Source organism: Xylaria bambusicola (assembly GCF_022495145.1).
Source record: "Xylaria bambusicola strain CBS 139988 unplaced genomic scaffold F5B22scaffold_8, whole genome shotgun sequence".
NCBI lineage: Eukaryota > Fungi > Ascomycota > Sordariomycetes > Xylariales > Xylariaceae > Xylaria > Xylaria bambusicola.
Window position 1 is genome coordinate 660,608 of NW_025953561.1, and position 22,124 is coordinate 682,731.

General features: G+C 34.6%; 3 protein-coding genes and 1 non-coding gene across 4 annotated transcripts; 1 reads left to right on the top strand and 3 right to left on the bottom strand.

Annotated features, from left to right (window-relative positions):
• Positions 1-10,143: 10,143 nt before the first annotated feature.
• Positions 10,144-10,215, top strand: F5B22DRAFT_t59. The gene has a single exon. It is a non-coding gene; the product is annotated as a tRNA-Gly (tRNA).
• A 3,488-nt stretch (positions 10,216-13,703) lies between these two features.
• On the bottom strand, positions 13,704-14,099 carry F5B22DRAFT_643807 (uncharacterized protein; the record flags this gene model as incomplete). Its single annotated transcript, XM_047978327.1, has 1 exon — positions 13,704-14,099. One exon carries the CDS (start codon positions 14,097-14,099, stop codon positions 13,704-13,706), a length of 396 nt encoding a protein of 131 aa, XP_047833649.1.
• Positions 14,100-16,491: 2,392 nt separating this feature from the next.
• Positions 16,492-18,232, bottom strand: F5B22DRAFT_595724 (uncharacterized protein; the record flags this gene model as incomplete). Its single annotated transcript, XM_047974165.1, has 2 exons — positions 17,676-18,232; positions 16,492-17,619 (listed from the first exon to the last, which is right to left on the bottom strand). Coding segments are annotated over exons 1-2 (962 nt in total), but the record flags the coding sequence as incomplete, so codon positions are not given.
• Positions 18,233-18,774: 542 nt separating this feature from the next.
• On the bottom strand, positions 18,775-20,971 carry F5B22DRAFT_545527 (glycoside hydrolase family 76 protein). The gene is made up of 2 exons (XM_047972890.1): positions 20,556-20,971; positions 18,775-20,502 (listed from the first exon to the last, which is right to left on the bottom strand). Exons 1-2 carry the CDS (start codon positions 20,617-20,619, stop codon positions 18,917-18,919), a joined length of 1,650 nt encoding a protein of 549 aa, XP_047833651.1. The 5' UTR covers positions 20,620-20,971; the 3' UTR covers positions 18,775-18,916.
• Positions 20,972-22,124: the final 1,153 nt, after the last annotated feature.

Genomic DNA, 22,124 nt, shown 5'->3' on the forward strand with positions numbered 1-22,124 from the left:
TCCAGCTATTGATAAATAAAGCTGCTATAATATAAGTCTTTAATTTTTAAATTGTTATACTTTATAATATTATATTATAAAGAGATAATTAAAGGTTTAGTAATAAGTTATATATTTGTAAGAAATTTAATGAAGAGCATAACTCTTCATTACTTTTTTGCTAAAAGAAACAACTGTTGCTATCTTACATTAACGTGACCAGTCAAATGGTCATAGGTGGGGAAGACGCCCAATGGCATAAGAGGGCCTTAGCAGGTTATAACAGATAAATGGATCTCAGTGAGATTCAACTATAATAAGATTAATGGATAGCGGATGGATACAGCTATTTAAGGGATTAAGTAAAGGAAGGAACGCCTATATAATAATAATGAATCTCTTAAGTATTTAGCTAGTCTTTACTTTATTTAACAATTTAAGCATATAATTAATTATTGAAATCAAGCTCTTAGCTATCATGTTAGATTGCATTTGCCCTTATGGCCAGGTATAATTACTTACAACCTATAACAATATAGCACTTTTTAACTCTATGTATATTAAACATTAATGGAGTTAAGGAGTGGGTTAATAAGGGTTTTAAGATTATATATATATTTAATATACCGCTTAATTACCTTTTAAATAAAATTTAACTAATTAAAGTACTTAATACTACTTTAAACTAATCCTTTAAATATATTATAAAGGCTTTATAGCTTACCTACATTTAAAAGTTATAAGTCCGGTTTATTTAAAACTATTATATAAACTTTAAAGGGATTAATTAAAAAGTACTTTTTAAGCTTATCCTTTAATTCGATTAACTAAACCTTATTTATATTATTTTAAACGATTATTTAAACATTTATTATTAAAATTATTATATTTAATTATAAAATAAATAAACGTATATAATAAAATATTAAGCTTTATAATTAATAAGATTAGGATTATTAAATTAACTGTTTTAAGCTCCTTATACTTAATAAAGGGCTTTAAGATATCGTTAACTTAAAGGGTAAAAAAAACGCTTATTTACCTATTAAAGCGCGGAAGCCCCTTATAAAGGATAACGTAATTATAAAATACCTTTATATACATTTAGGTTTAATAGCATTAACTTTTAAAAAAACTACAATTATTTAAATGTTAAATAGTATACTCTATACCTATTAAATAAAAGGTTTAAATTAAATCGTTAAATTTAACCGTTATATAGCTTTTAAAAATTAGGTATATATTATAATAAATCCCTTAATTTTAAATATAGCCTTTTCTTAATTCTCCTATAATAGGAAATATAGTTTAAAGGTATTAATAAAAACTATTAAAGGGCTTATTTCCCTTACGGAATTTATTATAAAGAGTATAACTTAATAGTAATATTAATAAATGCTTTAAAAGGCTTATTTAAATAGGATTAAGTTAAAGGTTTAATATAAAAGTTGGTATAAGGTTTACTTAAATATATTAAGCTTAATGATGTTAAATATTAATAGAATACTTATAATAAAGAACTTCTTAAACGCTGTTAAAGCATATATAACACTAGATTAAATATATTAATAACTTATAAATATTGCTTTAATTAAGTAGTTAAATAAGGAACTAATAAGTTTTACTTAATATAATAAGATGTTTTTTATAATAGTTAATAATAAAATTATAAACGGTAAATAAGGAGGTATAAAAATTTTTATAACTATTAAAGGAAAATTAAACAATTAAATAAAGCTATAATTATATAAAAATAGCAGGCCTTATAGATATAAAGAATCACCCTATTTAAGGTTTAAATATCTATACTTAATAAACTATTAAAGAATTTATTATTAAAGGTTAAAAACCTATAAGTATTTATAAAAGGTAATTATAAGCTTCTCCAATTATTTAATTAAAGAAATAAATAATAAAAAGATTTATAATATTAAAATATAATAAGGTTTAATAAATTGGAAAGACCTATATAATTAAATCGTTAAAAAGGGGTAAAATATATTAATATAAATAAAAGGATTATATTTAAATAGTGTTAAAGGTAAATAGCTTAAATATAATTTAATATATTTTATAATTAACTTATTAATAGTTAAAAAGAGCCTTAATAACTTTAGGGTTTATATAACATTAAGTAATAATTTTTACCCGTTTTATTTAAGTATAATCTTTAATAATTATAATGTATTATATTTAATTAATAGTATAGATCTTTTTAAACTAAGCTTATTTAAACCTATTAAGAATGGAGAAAGTGTAGATATAAGCATTATAAGCTTCCTAATCTTAAGAACAGGTAGGCAGATCATTAAAAACATCCTTATAAACGCTAATAGTAAAAATATAGAGTTTTTAACATTTAAAAATATAGCTTTAATAAAGGACTTCTATATAAATATAGTTTTAAAAATTTATTTAAAAGAAATTAAGATTTAATATTATAATCTAAACTATTTCTTACATTATAAAAATATTAAATTTAATACCTTATTAAAAAGATTTATTAAAAAGATAAACTTAATATTTTTAAAATATAAACTAATAATTAATTATTTAAATAGGGCTTTTATAAATATTATTTATATAAATTATAAAGTTTTATTAAGCTTAACGGAAATAGTTATAATGCTTCTTTAAGTTTATTTAAAAAGGTATATAATTAATCCCTTAAAAGATAAAGTTAACTTTAAAAAATTATAATACCTATAATTAAAGCATTTAAAATTAGAAAACCTAAAAGCCTTAATTTATAATATAAAGGGTATAAGGATTAAAAGAACTACTAATATTAAATGTAAAATTTATATAAAGGTTTAATTAAAGTAAGCTATTTTATATAAGGTATTGGAAGAGTATTCCGGAAGGCCTTTTTAATAAATTAATTAAAATCTTTTCTATTATAATTAAAGATATAATAGATTATTATACCTATTTACTATTAAGGATAAATATAATAATATATTATATATATATTACTTTATTAATTAAATAGAGCTATAGGTTTTATAAGCTTTTAAGGAGTTTAAAAGCTAGGTAATAAAGCAATATAAGCTCTTAATTTATAAAATACATAATAATAATAAGATTATAATAATTATAATATAAAGGGAAACGGATTTTTAAAAGTGGGCATATTCCTTAAGTATAAATTTAAAGCTCCCTTTAATATATATAAAAAAGCTTATAAAAGGTAAAGAAAAAACTAATTAAAAACTAATAAAAAAAGCTTAAAAGATATTAAAAAGTATTAATTTACTTAAAAAGCTTTAATTAAAAGTGGTTTAAATTACTTTATAACTTTATAATATAAGCTTAAACCGTTTTTATAATTTTTATATATTATTTAAAATGCTTCTATTTTAATTTAAAAGCTATTTTAAATAATATTTATTAAAAGTAATTAAATAATTAAATATTAATTTATATCTTTATTAGGAAGGCTTATATATATATAAATATTAAATATACTTAATTAATAAGGATATACTTATAAAAGAAAAAAGGTAAGTATATAAAATAAGTTAACGTATTTATATAAAGTATTTAATTAAATATTAAACATTTAATATATATTATATATAAATCCTTAAGCTAGGTTAAATAATTATTATAAAAGATATATACTTTAATAAAAAGATCTTTTATTTAAAAAAATATAATAAATAGCTTAAAGAGATTTTTAAAAAAATAGCGGAATTTATAATTATAATTAAAAAGATTTTAAAAAATCTTTTAAATTATATAAATATTTAAAAGGAAGCACTATTAATATAATTTAAGCTATTATATAATTAAACTATAATAAAAGGGGATATTCTTATATTTATTAATGAATTATTAAGAAGTTAATTATAGAATTTTAAGTTAAAGGTAGGGATAGCTATAAATTTAAATAAAAAAGGTTTAAAGGATTATAATAATTAATTATATAAACTTATAACCCTTAAAAAAATACTTAAGCTGGATTAATATATTAAAAGAGTAATAGGGAAGGAACCTAATATAGTTAAAAGGCTTTAAAGAAAGTTAAAATAACCCTTAAGCTTAATTAAAAAAAGTAATAAAATATATTAACCTTATTAAAAAGTATATTTAATTAATATTAAGGAAATAATTATAAGTTTATTAAATAAAGATTTAATTAAAGATTATATAATAGTTAAAGGGTTTTAAAATTAATTTAAAAAGGGTAAAATAATTTAAAATTAACTTAATAATAGTTAAAAAATTAAACTAGTAAAAAAGGATCTATTAAAATAAAGTAAAAAAAGCTTTTAAAAACTTAAAAAAGTTAATAAAAGGCTTTAAGGTAAGCCTTTAAAGATTTAAATTAAAGGTAATAAGTATATTAAAATATATATTATCTTTATAATAATAATATATAAAAAGTAAAAGATTACCCCTTTAAATGATTATAATTAGTTAAACTTTATAAATATTTATTTTTTTAATTAATTAAAAGCTATTTATAAGGGTAATTAAAAGTATAAAACGGTATATATAATATTTATAACTATTATAAGGTAATTTAAGCTTAAAAGATTAAAGGTTATATTAAAAAAACTATATAAATATTATAAAGATAATCTTTTCTATTTCCTTTTTAAAAGTTAAAAAAAGCTTAATAAATATTTATTAAGTAATCTTTTTAAAAAAAATATAATTTAAAAGATTGAAAACTTTAAAAAGAATAAAGCATTTAAGGTTATTAAATATATTAAAGTTAAATATAAATTATTACCTTTAAAGTAGGTTTTTATTTAACGTATTTCCTATTTAACCTAGCTACCTAATTAACCTAGCTACATTTTTAACCTTTATATATGTATTTAAAAATATTTCAATAACTATTTGTATAATTAACTTAAACTAATTTAAATTTAAATCGTTAAACGTTTTTATAACATTTTTATAAGTTTATACATTATAGCTAGGTTTACTATAAACCCTATAATGCTAAATATAAATCTCCTTTTTCTTTATATAACGATTACTTTAATATATAATATAATTTTTTACCTTAAAAATACCTTATACCTTTATTTAATCCTTAATATTTTTAACAATAAAAGATTTTCTACTTTATAATTTAATTTTTTTTATATAATAACGTTTATTAAACTTATAATTTATTTTATAAAAGCTTTTAACCTTTCCTTTTAATAATATAAAATAATATATAATATTAATTATATTATATATAATTTAACCTAACCTTTTAATAATAAATATAAAAAAGCTATTTTAATATTATATAATTTTTTATTTAATATATTTAAAAAGGGAATTAACTTTAATTAAATTATTTAAAATTATAATTATATAAAGATTAAATAATATTAGGAATAAAAGGTTAATTTAAAGTATAATTAAATAATTTAACTAATTAATAATATATTTTAAATTATATAATATCAAACCTATTTTTTTAAATCCCCTTTATATATTATTTAAAATAATTATTTCATTAAATATATAAAAAAACGTAATTATAAAATTTTCCTTTTAAATATAAATAATATATACTTATATAAAGCTTTTAATTTACTTTCCGTATAACCGTTTTAAAAGGTTAAATATTTTAATATTAAATAGTTAAAAGTAATAAAAAGAATAAGGAGGTATATAAAAGGTAATAATATTATTTTCTTTATAAAATAATTTAAATTTATATAAATAATAGCTTTTATAATTATTAAGGAAAAAAAAATAATAATATCCTTTTATATAAAGTTTTATATATTTATTAAAATGTTTAATTTAATGTATAGTTTATTTATTTATTATTTAATTATTTTTTATAATTATAATTTTTTAATTGTTTAATATATTATTATTTTTATATTAAAGTATAAAATAATTTTTCCTTATTAAAATAATATATAATAAAATAATTTAACTATATAATAAAATTGTTTAAATAATTATAAACTATTTTAAATTGCTTAATTAAATAATTTATAATTTTTATTTATATTTAATTAAAGTTATAATTATTTTAAATATAATTTTACTTATTATAAACCTAGTTTTATCAAAGTTATAAATATCTTTTTTTTAAATATTATTTTTATTTATTATCTTTTATATAAGAATAAATTAAATATAATATTTATTAATAATTAATTTTTTAATTAAAATACGTTTAGATTTTTAAAATTTATTATATAAAGTTTATTATTTAATTTTTTTTAATTAACTTTTAATCCTATAATACTATTAATTAATTAGCTATATTTTTTATATAATTATATAAAGGCAAAAACAATTTTGCTATAAAATTAAAAATATATTATATAATTAATTTTTCTTCGTTTAAAGTTAATCGGGCTTTTAAAAGTAATATTTTACTTATTAATTTAAAACTTTTTATTTAAAAGGTAAATATTATATAAGGAACATTATAAATAATAATAATATATTAAATAAATAATTTTAAGTTTTATTTAATAGTTTAAAATGTAAGCTATAGGTTGCTTTTTTTATAAAGGGTTTTTATTATTATTAATAAAAAAATAAAAGATTTTTTTTATATATATATAAAAGTTAAAAACGTAGTTAGGTTAATTAAATAGCTAGGTTAAATAGGAAATATATTATAAGTTTAATAAAAAAGGCTATTTATAAATTTATAAGTTTAAAATAATAGTTTAAAGTAATTTCCAATTTAAAAATATACTTTAATTAACTTATATTATTATATTTATAATAAAAATATTCCCTTTAATAATAGCTTTAAATATTTATAATAATTTAAAGATTTAGTAATTTAATATTATAATAGCTTTTTTAAACGTTAAAAAAGATAGTAAAAGGCTTATAATATATTAAATATTTAATGGATTTAAAAAAGGAAATAAAGTAGCCCTTTTTAATAAAGCATTATATAGTTTAAAAGATTTATTACTTTTATAATATTAAAAGTTTACATTTACTTTAAAAAAGTTTAATATAATCCTTTTATTAAAGAAGCTTTATTTATTTTATATATTTAATTATAAAGTATATATTATATTTTACATTAACAATTTCCTAATATTATTTATAAAGAAGTATAAAAAGTAAGCGGAGAAGATTATTAATAGAATTAAATTAATTTATAATTTTAAAAAATAGGGTAATATTAACTAGTTTTTAAGGATTAAAGTAATTAAAGATAAAAATGCTTAAATTATAACGTTACTTTATAATTAATATATTAAAAAAATTATAAATTATTATAGGTTAATTAATAATAGTTAAATTTTAATTATTCCTTTCTTATATAAGGAGCTTTTATTATATAAGGGAAAAACTTTTAAAAATTAAATAAAAGCTTTTTAAAAGTATATAAGCTTAATATTATATATTATAATTATATTAAAGCTTAATATAGCATTTATAGCCTTTCTATTATTTAAGTTTTTAATTAACCTTAATTAAAGGTATATAGTTATTATTAATTAAATTATATATTATTTATATTATATTTATTATTTTAAAATTATCTATAAAGGTAATAAAAAAAATATATAAGTTTTATTAATTATTAATAATATATTATTTATTAATAATAAAAAAATAAAGCATTTCTTATATAAGTTTATTATATTTTTATTTAAAAGTATAATTAATTAAAAGGTTATTTATTAAAGTATAATATTTATATTAATTATTAAAGTTAAAGTTTTAACTTTAAAGATAATTAATATAAAAATTATAATATTATATAAGTTATTTTATAATCTTTAATATAAATTTAACTTTAAATAAATAATTTATTTAAATAATATTTAAACAATTTATTTAATTATAAGGGAATATAAAAGGATTAATATTTACTTTTATTATATTAATATTTAAAATATATAAATTAGGTAAAAATATTATCAAGGTTTTTTTAAAGTTATTTACTTATTAATATAGGAAATGTTAATTAATAGGTTTATAAAGAATTTAAAGTAAATATAATTTAAGCATTTCTATACTTTTTTAAATTTATAAAATATATATTATTTAATATTAAAATAAACGTATAATTAATTAAAAAAATGACTTTATTTTGAATATAAAGGCTTTTAGAAAAATTAATTATAAGTATAAGGCTTTTAAAAAAATAACGTTTTATAATTTAATAATTATAAGGTAAACCTTTTATAAAAGCGTAATATATTAGTTAAGTTTTTTAAGTATACCTTTTAAAAGAGTATATATATATAAAACGTTAATAATAGTAATAGGAGTAGGTATAATAATAATAATAGGTATAGAAGTAATAATAGATATAGCCAATAAAGTAAACTTTACTTTTAAAATTATTAAAAGTATATAATAAATTATATATAAATATATAACCTTATATAAAATTTTAAAATTAATATTTATAAAAATAAAGAGTTAAATTTATAATTATTTATAAGTATTAGCGTTATATTTAATAATAATACTTAAAGCGTTATAAAAAGTTAAATTATTATAAGGATAATTATTATAAGTTTAAGTATAAAAGGAATTAATTAATTAATGTTTAAAAATTATAAAATTAATAAAGGAGTATTTATATTAAGGTATAAATATATTTAAAGGTATATTAATAATACCGGTACCTATATACCGTATTAAAATAGTTAACCCCTTAATTAAAGGTTAGCGTACCGTATATATACGGTAAATATAATATAATACATTTACCTATTTAAGTAAGGTACGACTGTAGGGAGGGAGGGGGGCGTTGGGGTATAGGTAGTGGTGCTAATAATGCTATTAGTAGTAATGTAGGAAAAGGAAGGGGAATATTGTTGCTGTATTTATAGCTATAGCTATAACGGGGGTGGAAATTGTATCTATTAAAAATATAAAGTTAATAATTATATAAACCCTATTTTTTAAAATTATATATTATTAAAAATAGGGTTAAAAAGATTACTTATATTATAATAATAATAATAATAATAGTAATAATAATAATAGTAATAATAGTGGTTATAATTGTTATTGTTGTTAATAGCGCTATTAAGGCTATATTTATATTAGTTAAAGCTCTTTTTAACCTATTTTTAATTGTATGTATTTAAAAATAAAAAAATAAAAACCTATTAATTAAAAGTTTATATTAACTTATTAAAATAAGTATAAATTAATTAACGATTTAATTAAAGGGTAATAATATATTTTAAAATATTTATATAAAATATATTTACGAAGTTAAAGAAAAAAAAAGGAAAAGAGTTAAAAGCTAATATAATAATAGGAATATATAAGAGCTATTATAGGTATACCTATAGTTTACTTATATTATAGTTATTTAATTAACTAATATTAATAATACTTATAATATATATTTATAAATACCGATTTAAACTTTTTATTTATATTTATAAACATATAATTATATATTTATATAAGCTTATATAATTATAAAGGCTTTATAATAAGGGTATATAATTATAAAAGAGGCTATTATAAAAGCTTATTTTTTTATTTATATTATAGTTAACCTTATAATTATTATGAGTAGTAAGGCTAAGGGGGTATATTAGACGTTAGTGGAGTTAAGGAGTGGGTTAATAAAGGTTTTAAGATCGTATATATATTTAGTATACCGTTTAATTGCCTTTTAGATAAAACTTAGCTAGCTAGAGCACTTAATACTACCTTGAACTGATCCCTCGAACGCATTGCAGGGGCCCTGCGGCCCACCTACGTCCGAGAATGCAAGCTGAGGGTGGACTCTTTTCTACCATAGAGAGAATCTCCTTAAAGTCAACGAGGTTCGCACCGGCATATGAGGGCGATTGAAGTATGCTCAATTATTTAGGAAGCCGGGTGCAAGAGTGGTTCCTCACTCAAAGCGCTAAGCAACCCCGGAATATTGAAACTGATGGGGGGAGAGACGTCAGAAAAGGTAGATACTGGCGATGAAGTTCTGTGTGAGACGCAGCACTCACTGTCTTACGACAAACCTTCGAGGAACTTCCGAAGTAGTCACAGGATCATCTACGTTGAGCAGTGGTTGGGGCGGGCTGGTGATATCGATTTTCCACACCGACCAGCTTTAGAAGCAAGACTGTCAGTAGACCGTGCCGTGTACTTAAACTTAGCAAGGAATAGTGGTATATTGAAACTATCGATATAAATTCACATATCGACAATGTCGTTCACAGGACAACCCGTTCGACAGACCAGGCTGTAATAGTGTAGTGGTTATCATTCTAGCCTTCCAAGCTTGAGACCGGCGTTCGATTCGCCGTTACAGCATTTATCTTTTGCTTGTATTAAAACCGTTGTTAGCATGAGTTGCTTTTTAATAATGATGATATTTCACAACTGGAAATGAGTCTAAAATAAGAGAGTAAGCATTCTTTATAATCCATCAATATGTAAATAGAGCTCACTTCGGGGGACAAGTGTGATGCATATAATCATGTCCACATCCCGAGTCTGACACAGGCAACTGACAAAGCTACCGTGCCTTTGCGGCACAAGAGTCCTGCAAATGGCCTCTACATTTGTACAAATTGTTCTTCTCAGTCAATAATCAAGAGGACCACTCTTAGTACCCTAGAAGACGCAAGATCGTGGGCAATCAAAATTTGCTATATTAGGTTTTGCGTGGCTTTAGCACACATGGTCTTAACATTATATCTACTCAAACATCGCTGATAGGTACGATACCGAATTGGCCTGCTTCTCACAGATAAATGCGAAGCCATCTACAAGAATATAGTTCCAAAGATTCACAGACGAAACGAGACAAGGAGAATATATTACGATAAGGCAGTTAGGGTCATTAAACAGCGACTGATCATTAATGAGCACATTGGCGGCTAACTCTTAATTAGACTAGCTCATTACAACTGAGAAATCCCGCCAGTTTCTGCGCAGAAACTCGCTCTATCTTGCTAGTAGCAAAGCGCGTTACTAACGTACGCGACTTTGAATCTAAGGATGATAGTCTCTTCGCGGTCCTGAGCATCATTGTAGGACAGCGATGAAACTATCGTCCTTAGGTTCAAGGTCACGTACGTCAGCAACGCGCTCTGCTACCAGGGGGCAATAAAGAAAGCATGAGCGTCCGCTCTAGGAAGTATTGATTGGTGGACGCAAAGGACACGTGATTTTAGTTAGATGTCTAGGTTTTGAGATGTTGACTTTAGCCTAATGGCACTGCTACACTTATCACAGCTATACGGCCGCTGCGATAGGTATAACAGTACTCTCGGTCTAAAGTCGAGTTTTCGATGGGCATGTTGTGACTGTACACGACAAGCAACGTCCCGTATTGCTACGACGAGCGTGCTAAGGCCCTCCGCGTACAGGTCTTATGAAACAAAAACGCCACTGCTAATGGTTGTAGCACGCCAAGTCGGAAAGATAGCCAAATGCTGGACCGAAAGGGAATAACATCACACCCAGAGGGTGCAGCAGCCTGAATAACACTTCTCTGCTACGAGCGAACTGGCTACAGAGAACGACGGCGAACGTGGCGTGGAGGACATCGACATGAACAGCTTTGCCTCCGTTGCGGTGTCTGCGTTCCGTAGGTGCATCGAGGTTCTCAAATAATCTCAAAAGATCCATAAGAGTCGGCCGATGGCTGTGATACTAGGTTAGGTGATGGAATGATTGATCATGAACTTCAGGACACTTACAGTGTGCTATTAGATGGGCTAGCAGATAGCTCGAAGAGAGGTACGTGAGTGTGCCAGTTACTGTGGTATTACATTAACCCCTGGAATAGCAATTGTGGACTTTCGGGGCACTTACAAGATATCACTACTCCCAATCCTAAAATTGTGGAAAGAAAAGCAGGACCTCTTGCCGCACTGCCATAGTGGACCGTGAATACTTGGTAAGAGAAGGGGGCATGTATGTGGAACAGCATGAAGAGCGGTATGCTCAGCGCCCTCGAATGTCTAACGAGTATTTAACAAGGGAAGTAGTGAAGATTGTCAAATGGTAGTCGACATGAGATATGGGCACCGTGGATAAACCAGTATCTCCTAGATCAATCACGTCTCCTCTTCGAAGAGGTCAGTACATTGCTGATTCAGAGTTCAGGTGTATACTGACCACCCACGATAAGTACGGCAACTAAGTTTTCAAAAGAACGGACAGCAATCCGAACGACACCTCCACATCGGAAGCCGATAGGAGAAAAGAGTCAAGTGCTGAGGGTGTGAGCGGTGAAGAACAAGAGAATTTCAGACCAGGAAGGAAGGGAGAGCCCCTAATATAACACAAAGAGAGACCGGCAGCAGAATTCCGGCATGAGCATTTCTGCCTTCTAGCAGAAGCACAATCGAATCCGCCCGATGAATCAGGTATCCAGCTCCAAGATGCCAGCAAACAACGCTCATGTCCTAAGCCGCTACCTCGCATCAACGCGTTTCCCCACCCCATAGACACGCAATGCACACGAACAAGACAAATCAAAGCAAATGACATCTTCTATCTATCTATCCCCAGACCCATCAAAAATCCCAGAAATCAACGGACTCTACTCAGGTACACACTCAAAGCCCTTAACAACCATTTCTATTTGATTTTCCCAGGGAATCTCCAACCAGGCAGAAAGTCCCAGCCATCAATAGCTCTCAACCAGAAACGGGATTCTGCGCCCTCATATCTCCATCATCAAAGACGGTATCACACACCGACTGCATCCAGGCGGCAAGCATGATACGACATGCCCCTCTCTAGCCATCCATCTCGCGAATGAGATTCCATAAACCATGCCCCCTCACCCATAGCTAAGACTGCGTTTACGTGGCCGGTGTATCGAGCAAGCAGATTGCCGTCTGCATGCGGATCCGCGCAATTTGTGCAACGGCAAGTTGCATATTTCGCTGCTAGGGTGCGTCTCAACTGTGGAGGTGGCGTGCCACTTTTCGGTGAAAAGTGTCTTTGGGAGTGTTAGACTTGTGCCAGCTGGGGCGAGTCTTGACATAATTTGAGAATGTCTTTGATCATCATCATCGCCGGTGAGATACAGGTATGCTGGGTTGACTTAGATAGTGAGCAGAGGTTGCACTGGACTGCATGAGCTAGGCTTGTAATTCCGTTTGCTTCAGCAGCAGCCAAATGACAATCCCTCACTGATGATACTTTCATATTCAACCGATTAGGCATCTAGTAGCTGAGGGAAAAAGTGCTGTCTGAATCGCGATGAGACCTTGAGACTGAACAAGATGGAGGGCTTCCTCGGGATGCATGGATTCGCCAAACAAGAATACTTTAGGTATAGTGTTGTCCATTCCATAGTTAGTAGATAGTACATACAGACAAAAATGTGCCATCTCATCACACCCGAGCTGCCAGCATCCACCAAGAATGGTAAGTATGTTTTCCCCTTTTCGTGAATCCACCAAACGCCAAATTACTGGTGGCGCTTTTCCTTCCGAGATCGCACCACAAAAGGACCCTGCATGGCTGATAATGATAACTGTACTAGATGGGCAGAGTGACTACTCTTCTACCATGTTTTCCCCGTCGTCGACCAGATCAAAAGATGAGAGCAAAATTTTTGGTACAATAAATAGAAAGAGCTCGTAATGAAGTTCAAAGCATGTGTAAACTTATGTCGTCATTAAATGGATATTCTGATGTTGAAAAGGTGGGTGCTGGCGTCTCGAACTTCTGTGAATGGATGGCAATATTAGCAATTGGGGTTGCCTTGATCGTGGGTAGCGTTATACCGGTGAGAATAAAGGTTGACCTACTTTGATGATTTTGAGTTGTTGCGTCTAGTGAGACCAATTCGTCATCAGGCGGCGCTGGGAACGGGGCGGGCGGTCAATTGAGGCAACTTCGTCTTTCTCGACGGTACTAGCTCGATCATCTTTGGAAATGGGTGTTGGAATACGTAGTCCACTCGTGTCGATAAGTTCTGCGTCGTGGCCATGAGTGGTCGTGATGGAAGGCGTGCGCGGTTGTCTGAATGGGCGATTTCGGCGAGATCTCCAGAAGAACAGCCAGACGAGGCTGACTACAGCAAGGGACACGACGCCGACAATGAGGCCTATCTCCAGGCCAGTGAGTGAAAACTTAGCATCGCCGCCCCCCAGACTAGCTGGGTTGCCTCCTCCATCCAGTGGTGAGGCGCCATCGTAATGAGGCATGTCGTCAGGGATCGGAGCCATGGTGATGAGTAGCTTGAATAGACTCCGTGGCTCTCTGCCTTGCGAGTTCCGGGAATGTTGAACGAAGGGGTTGGGATACAGGAATTGGCGAGTCTGAATGTGTCTATATGATCTAGGCCATACGCACGCTGAGCCTGGTCCTGGACTTATCCCTTGGTTAGACGGCAAATCCTAGACCCAGCACGATGTTCTTGTTAGTTGAAGTAAACAGCAAAACGAGTTCGATATTGCGATTCTAGATTGCAGAGTTATGGCAGGTAAATAGTAAAATGAAGGAGCCTACTGCTCAAGAACTAGGACAGGTAGGAATAGGAATTCGGGTAGTACCTTGTGACTCAGGTGGAAGATTGAGAGGAGTCAATGTAACCTGAGCAGCCCAAGTGAGACCTCAGGAGATCTCGTGGAACAGGTGGAACAGGTGGAAGTGCAGGTTTTCCGGCGATACAGCGTGCGCGAAGTGATTATTGGCAGAAGTGCGAGGTGGCAGATGGAGGATGATGGATGATGGGGCGATGAGAGGTTCTACGCGAAGATCTAGGAGCAGGCGGAAAGACTGACAGGCGAATAATACTCGCTACCTAGTATTCGCTCCTGTATCCGCCCACTTCGAAAGGCTTAGGCAGGTGAGCAGAAGAAAGGCACGATGAGAGAAAGTAGAAGGCACAGGTCTTTGGCCAAATGAATCTGGGAAAGGTACCTATGAGGTACTCTTTCGATTAAGCATCAAGATACATACCTACATCTATTTGCCTGTTGTATGGGAACCTTGGAACAGAAGGGCGAGATACCCGTCGGCGACATCCCTCCCCCTCGACAGAAATTCTTCGGTCGGGTAGGAGGTCCCTATCCCTACCTAATAATTTACCAGGAAGGCAACATGTAGCTTCCTTGACGACCAAATCTCCAGTAATACATCGCGACTACCATTTCTGGCAAGGAAGTTGCCAGTACGTTGGATCAGCCCATCACTCGCTGCCTTGAGTCAGTACTGAAAGGGAAATAAAAGAACTGATCAGGAGCTCAGTAGCAAATTATCCAATCTACAGGTACCTGTAGTTGCCTAAGTAGGCAGGGTTAGAAGTGCACGTACCTACGATTCTAATTGTAGCGATATACTCACTCGGTTATAGGGAGGTAGGTACTACGTATACTGTAGGATGTACATCTTGGGTACAGCTGCCTAAGTGCGTCCTTGGACAGAACGAGATCACGCATCAGCAATTCTGTCGGTCGTCGCTGCTGTGGGCAATGCCATCCATAGATGCTGAATGACGTATTGATACAGGTACATTGTTTTTCACCTAATTGAACATGTTGACTCAGAATAAATGCACGCAATCGTGTGAATCACTGCGTACCCACCAAAGTCGTAGCATATCCCGCGCCTTGATAATCTGCTATCATGAAGTCTTAGTCCGGTGATCACTGCCAGGCCGACACATCTCAAGGTGTGCACTAAGCGCCTTGATGCCGACCTCCCAAAATAATGTGCTCACCTTCGCTTGCACCAGTGGTAGCACAATATATGGGGAATGCATCACGAAGCTGCTGTGATCCGTGTCGTAACCCACCTTCTAGACAGTCTGATTTGACAGTACCATTTGTAGATTGACTGGGACCCTCGGCAAATGTCCTTTGTACCACCACGACTCGGGTGGGTGGGACAGGTGCGAAGCGAGCTTGGGTCAATGTGCAAACAAATAGACGAAACTGGTACAACCTCGCTTTTGTGTTCGTTCAGCGGAATCTTGTGTCAGATGAGTTCTTCGGACGATCTGCGGCTCGCAACAACAACATCATACACCGTGTATTCTGCTGTCTCGGAATGGACTCGGCCTTTGACCTCCTAGATAAGAGGCTCACATAGCGAATACGTGACACGGCGGGACAAAAATGGACGGAGTGTTTGAGAGTGAATACTGCTGTCTCCGCTCTGATAATATTTCTACGACAACTTGTTCACAGTTTTTATGAAGCATGTTCTGATACTCAAGCAGCCCACATATCGTACCACGATATCTTATCTTGCAGCTACGACAATTAGAATAACTTCTGCCACCTGTCTCAGAAAAGTATCGTGCAGAAGCAGTTTCCCCATCTTGTATCACTAAGAATCAGACGGTGCAGCACCTTAGCTAATCGCTCTAATATAGCCCACAGCCCCCGTGAGATCCTGCATAGGTATATATTTATCACGATAGGGCGATTGCATTGCTGCTTGCCAAGATAGCGATATTGAGGTAGGTTTCATCGCTCCCGCAACATGGTAATGTGATGTTACCACTGAGTCGGGTTGCGTACCTAGCTAGATGTAATTATAGATAGGCTTTGATCGGTTTAGATAAGGCCCATCGCCATGATCACCTACTCATCAGAGAAAGGACGGAAAACACGAAGAGAACAGGACATTTTCAGATGAATATGACTTGAAAGGCAAAGTTCAACATGACTACATCAACGAAGCCTTGCCAAGATTCTTCCCCTGAAAGGGAGAAGCTACCCGGTAGTGGGGGCGACTAGTTGGGTTTCTTGGCTTGGTGCATCGCCTTCTTGAAGCACATACCTACCTAATCCTAGACTGCGTCAATACAGCGCATATACTTTTGATTTATCCCTCACATATAATCCAGATGACCGCTCCTTGCATTTCAATACACTTCGAATATCTAGACTCTGATCCCCAGGTGCGCGTTCGTCACTGTCATGTTGTGCTCGGAGCGTCTTTCAGCTGACTCACACATAGTGCCAGCTTAGAATAGCCATGTTCAAGCTATTGAGCTTATCTAAGAGTCTCCAATCTACTCAATATGGAGGTAATCACGAGTTTTCATGAGATAGGTCAAGGACCACAGCGAGATCTGCACAACCATCATATCCGCGCACTTATCAGCCCGTAACTAGAACCCCCATGATCATCGTCTTAATCACGAGAGGCAGCACCCCGAGCTTCCCAAACCGCCTTCCACGACTTCTTCTTCTCGTTAATCGACGTTACTTCCTCAAGGAGCAACAATGTCGATTGCTCGAAAGCCCGTACGCAATTCTCTCCCCCGCTTTTCGACCGATAGATGAATTCCATACTGACGTTAAAAAAAAGAAGGCAGGGCATGAAAAACCAAAGGGTAATAGCTGCTACCCACTCGAAGATTCTCATAAAAGGGGATGTGGAAGGGATATAGCTGGCAGCCTCCACTCGCTGCGCAGTTAAGGCTGCCTTTATCAGGGTCATGTTTTGCACAAATTCTTTCCCTGCCTCGTGAATATCTCCCATTTGAGCCATGGATTGCTTCGGGTCAGGGTTGTCCAGGGCTGAATGGAACCGGCTACTCTGTTCTTGGAGAAGCTGGCTCATCAAGGCTAGGTAAACTGCCGTGTATTGCAGATCCATATGCGCAGACTGCCATACTTCAGGGTCTTCGTGGTGAAAGCTACCGACGGAGATACCCCCCCGGCGCGAGATCGTCGGCCCGTCAGGGTATTTGTCGAGAAATTGCTGACATATGGGTGTGTCTTTTATTTTCTAGAGTCCAGTTAGCTAAGAGAGCTACTTTCAGGACTCAACGGGTTGGTGTATACCTCATCGCTACATGACAGGGCCAGCGTGACCAGCTCCGACTCTTTAGCAATCGCGATGCTTTTATCTTGGGCTACCCATGCATAAATTCCAATTATCAGAGTAAGTATAACTCCCAGTACGCTACATATGTTAACGACCTTGCGAAGCGTTTGGCTCCAAGATGGTTGGTGACCAGATACAGCAGAGCTTCTAGGGGGTTGTGTTGTATTATCAATCTCCTCTGCCCCCCTCCCTAAATCCGGAACTGGGCCGTCGAGGGTTTGAGACTGAATAACCCGAGTAAGTGAGTTTGGGGGTTCGATTGAAGAAACACGATCGTCAAGCTGGGAACGAGACCCAATGGGCTGGGCGGTTGTGGCCGCCATGACCCCGCTCTCATCTGAGTGATGCGGTAGCGACTTAGTTGACAATATGAGAGCCTAACTGTTTCCCGTAGGCGCGCTGCAGAGACCGTTCAGATTTGATTCACAAAAGGGGCTGTTTCGCCTGGCGTCTATCGAATGTGCAGACTGCTCTCACCTTGAAGTTTGTTCTCTGCCCATATTACTTGCAAGGCGGTTCTCAAGGCAGAAACCTGCAGCGGCTGATTACGTTACCGAGATAACCCAAGCCTCTGATTGGGCCTGGGTTGGCGGTAAGCATTGTGCAAATGTGGCTGCCACTTGACAGGCATGTTGTGAAGCTCCCCACGTACCTACTTGGTAGATTTCTCCTGACTCTTCTACCCTACAATGTCAATCTCACATTGTCAATCCCGTCGTCTATCATGAGTCCTCCTCAGGATTCGCTTTATGACCTCCCAGGAGCTGAAAATCCGCTTCGAGCTGTGGTGTTGTGTTTTGGCCCCCAGACAGAGATCGGTGGCAAGTAGATAATTGCGTGACATGTGTACACGACATCACACGGTCCTCATACTCCTCACGATGTATTATCGAAATCCCATTTACAAAAGACATGCTATATTGATACAAGTCCCAACGGGCCAAGTAACCTATGTAAATAGATAATCAACTCAGTAAAGATATCCATCACAGCGCCCAGTAACAACTAATGCTCCAACTCAAAACCACAAGCCATGTCTTGAGAAATGTCGCCAAAGCAATCTGCATCAAGACGCATAAGTCACCAAAGTAGAATTCAACCCCGGACCCTTTCAGCAAAACGACAACAAAATGGTACCGTTTCAGTCTTCCGTCCTCGAACGGCTATACTCCGAATCCCAGATAAACCCCTGCCGGTACTACTGGGGGTTCGTCCGTCCACTCTGCTGAACACATAGTCCCTGTTCCGAAGGCGCGTCATCAGACGCAGGATTCCGCGACGCCATCGACGTAACACTTATCATAGAAACAGGTTTCCGTTTCGGAATGTCTTTCGACGGCAATCTATTATGCCCCACAGCTGCTCTCGTCGGAGTCTTCTCGGGACTCGAGGCATCATTCACAGCAGCTGCTACTTGTTTCCCTTTATCCCTATTAGTTACCGGCGTCTCACCACTGGGAGGAGGCATGGCCACGACGGTCGTGGATCCCGCGCCGCCGCCGCGTTGCTGTGAAGAAAACGGAGACGAAGATAGCGTGGACCGGAACTTATCCCAGTTCTCGCCTGCCGTCTTCATTTCGTCTGCGAGCATGAGTACGAGGGCGGCAAGAAGGGCTGCGAGGACGACGAATGTCACGAAGGCGGCGCCCGCGCGGTCGCCCGCGTGGATCGGTCCGTGGTGCCATTTCACCGGATCCACGCGGCCGTTGTCGTTACCACCGGCCGTGGGGTCGCCGGCGCTCGTGCCGCCCGTGCTGTCAGTCACAGGCGCCTTCGCTTGTTCGATCATGTTTGCGAGGACGACTTCCATGGCAGCCATCTGTTGTCCGACACCTGTGGTCCCGTCCCACATGCCACTATTATTCGCCCATTTCAGCCCACACATGCGTCCGTTGGGACCTCCGTTGCACTGCTTCACGGCAGCACGCGCCGAGTTCTGGAGCAGCTTCTTGATGCGGTCGAAGGTCCAGGGGGCCCACTTCGTTGTCGCCGCCATCCATCTGCTCAGATACGCCTTGAAAGACTGCTGGTCGACGTCGCAGAGGTTCACGGATTCGCACGCCACTTCGATCATAACCTTGTCGGTGTCGTTTCCGAAAAAGAAGATCAACTCTGTGTTATTCAGGAGTCCGTCTACGCGCTCGTGCCATAGATCGACGTCGAGTGTTTTATTAGCCTTGTTCGAGTATTCGACCATGGCCGCGGCACCCAGCAGGAACGCGCCGACGTTGTAGGAGAACTCATACGGCGTGATGTCTGTGCAGTTGTGGTCGACGGTGGCGCCGTCGTAGACCCGGTAGTCCTCGTCGATGAATCTCACCCCTACCATCCAATCCCACGTCTTCGAGGCCCATTCTGCATAAGTATTATTTCCAGTGTAGAGGGCCAGTCGCGCGGCGAGATTGAAGAAGCACGCCTGTGATATGGAGTTCTTGTAGTTGAAACCGTTGTTCCATGTGAATATCTGCCACCGCAAGCCACCGTTGCAGTGCTCGGTGTCCCAGCGCGCTGCTTGCGTGTTGAAGACTGCTTGGGCTAGTGCTAGCCATTGTGGTTGACTGGCTTCGGGATTCTGGAAGTTGTACTCGGCTGCTGACATGGCTGCCATGGCCCAAAACCCCTGGTCGTCATTGCCCTCAGTTAACGTCTGATTTGGAGGCATGAAATCATTGTATGGTCCGACCTGGTGTAGCAGGCCCTGTTGAGTAATGTCATTATACGTTGTGTCGCCGGTATAGTACCAATAGTCTATCAGCGCGCCCATCAGAGCACCACCTTCCCACCCTGAGAGGAGAAATCAGCACGATCTTTCTTCTTTGGCCTCGCAGGTTACTCACAGTAGTACGGCTGTGGAAGGAGACCAGGTATTTGTCCGGGCTGGTTGCCATTGTACATGGACATCAGATCCGCTGCTAATTCTTTGGCGACATTTTTGATCGAATCTGCAAGACGAGATCTGGTGAGCTATGATTTTGCCTTCACACGTTGAGAACAAGATAGCTAACCAGTTGAATCGATATTGAGGTCGTAGGCAGCGATTGTTCCGCTTGAAATGAGAAGCGAAATGGCCACAGCCGCAGCCTTGCGCAAACAGCCTGCTATGGCCGACATGTCGGCGTAATATGACGGAAGCCACTGTATTCATGGACCGCACAGGAAATTCACATAACAGCTTAGTGCTTGGAAAACCGCTTACGTGGTAGGTAGATTCAAACATTAGACAGCAGCGTTCAGTCCGAGTCGAGCTTCCTCGAAGGGAGACAACCTCTAGCTTATGCATGGCGTGTCCTGTAGCCAGTTTCTTGGAAAGCAAGAGGGATGGTCCGGAACATTTAGGTTGGGAAGTGTGATAAACCTGTCCTGATAAAAGGTAGGCGCAACAAGCTGAAGCAGACCTTGTTTACGTCACAAGAGCAGAGGAGACCGTTCATTCTTCGTGCTTGCGAATCGAACCGGTCTGATGGCGTATTACAAGCAAGCCCTTTCCGGGGGAACATCGGTTACAGCATCATCTTAGGAGTAGCAGTATGAACGGTAATGCGTGGCGGATGAGCGATGGCAGCGAGGAGACGTGAGACAAGCAAGCCATTGTTATTGAGATGGGATCAAGATAGGCCGAAGGCGAAAAGAGCCTGAGCGTGCAGTATGTCCAATTGAAGGTTATCGTCTAGACCGCTCCCTAGAAAGCGCTGTCGAATACGACGTTGGTATTTGTCGAGCTGCATTGACATCGTTCGATTCGAGCAGCGCTGTATACCATCACTCATAGTTTAATTTCTAGAAAAGAGACAATGACCCAGAGCGTCGGTTGTATCAAACACAATGTACCGGCAGATCTTGGAGTCAGATGGTGCCGGAATAACCTGTGATGGATGATGCATGAGTGATGATTACTCGTACTTGGTACGGGTCGGCGAGGCAGGTAAGGAGTGTACAAAGTTAGCCATGTTGTAGAAGCCGCATGTCGCCTCCATCGCGGGTGCCATGTGAAGGTATTCACGAATTTGAACTTCTAGATACCTTACATTTTACTGTTGTACCTACCTAGGTAAGTAGGTACGTAGGCGAGAGGTAGGTAAGGAGGTGAGGTTGGGGATGGCTGGGTCTTTCCCCAGCGCTTCAGTGCAATGATTGCCAGTGATTCGTTTAGTGGCGCGTATAGCCGCCTATCTGTTGCTGCATCTACGTGCCTAGCGAAAGACTTTTTACTACCGGTATGCGCAAACGCCGCTGCAGAAAATCGAGCATTCTCTTCGGTATTACATGCGTTACCTCTGTGCACTAATTGGCAAGATGGGTTTTGCGTTCAGGGTCTTGTCTTTGGGGGATCCCCCGGCAATCCGCGTCGATGAAACTAGGGCCGCTACACATCGGCCCAGGGGCTGGTCCGCTGGTAAAGGCATCGA

Coding starts and splice junctions, on each gene's coding strand:
- F5B22DRAFT_545527 (XM_047972890.1), bottom strand. CDS start 20,619: ATGTCCATGTACAATGGCAACCAGCCCGGACAAATACCTGGTCTCCTT. Junction 20,503..20,555: donor CCTTCCACAGCCGTACTACT/GTGAGTAACCTG, acceptor TTCTCCTCTCAG/GGTGGGAAGGTGGTGCTCTG.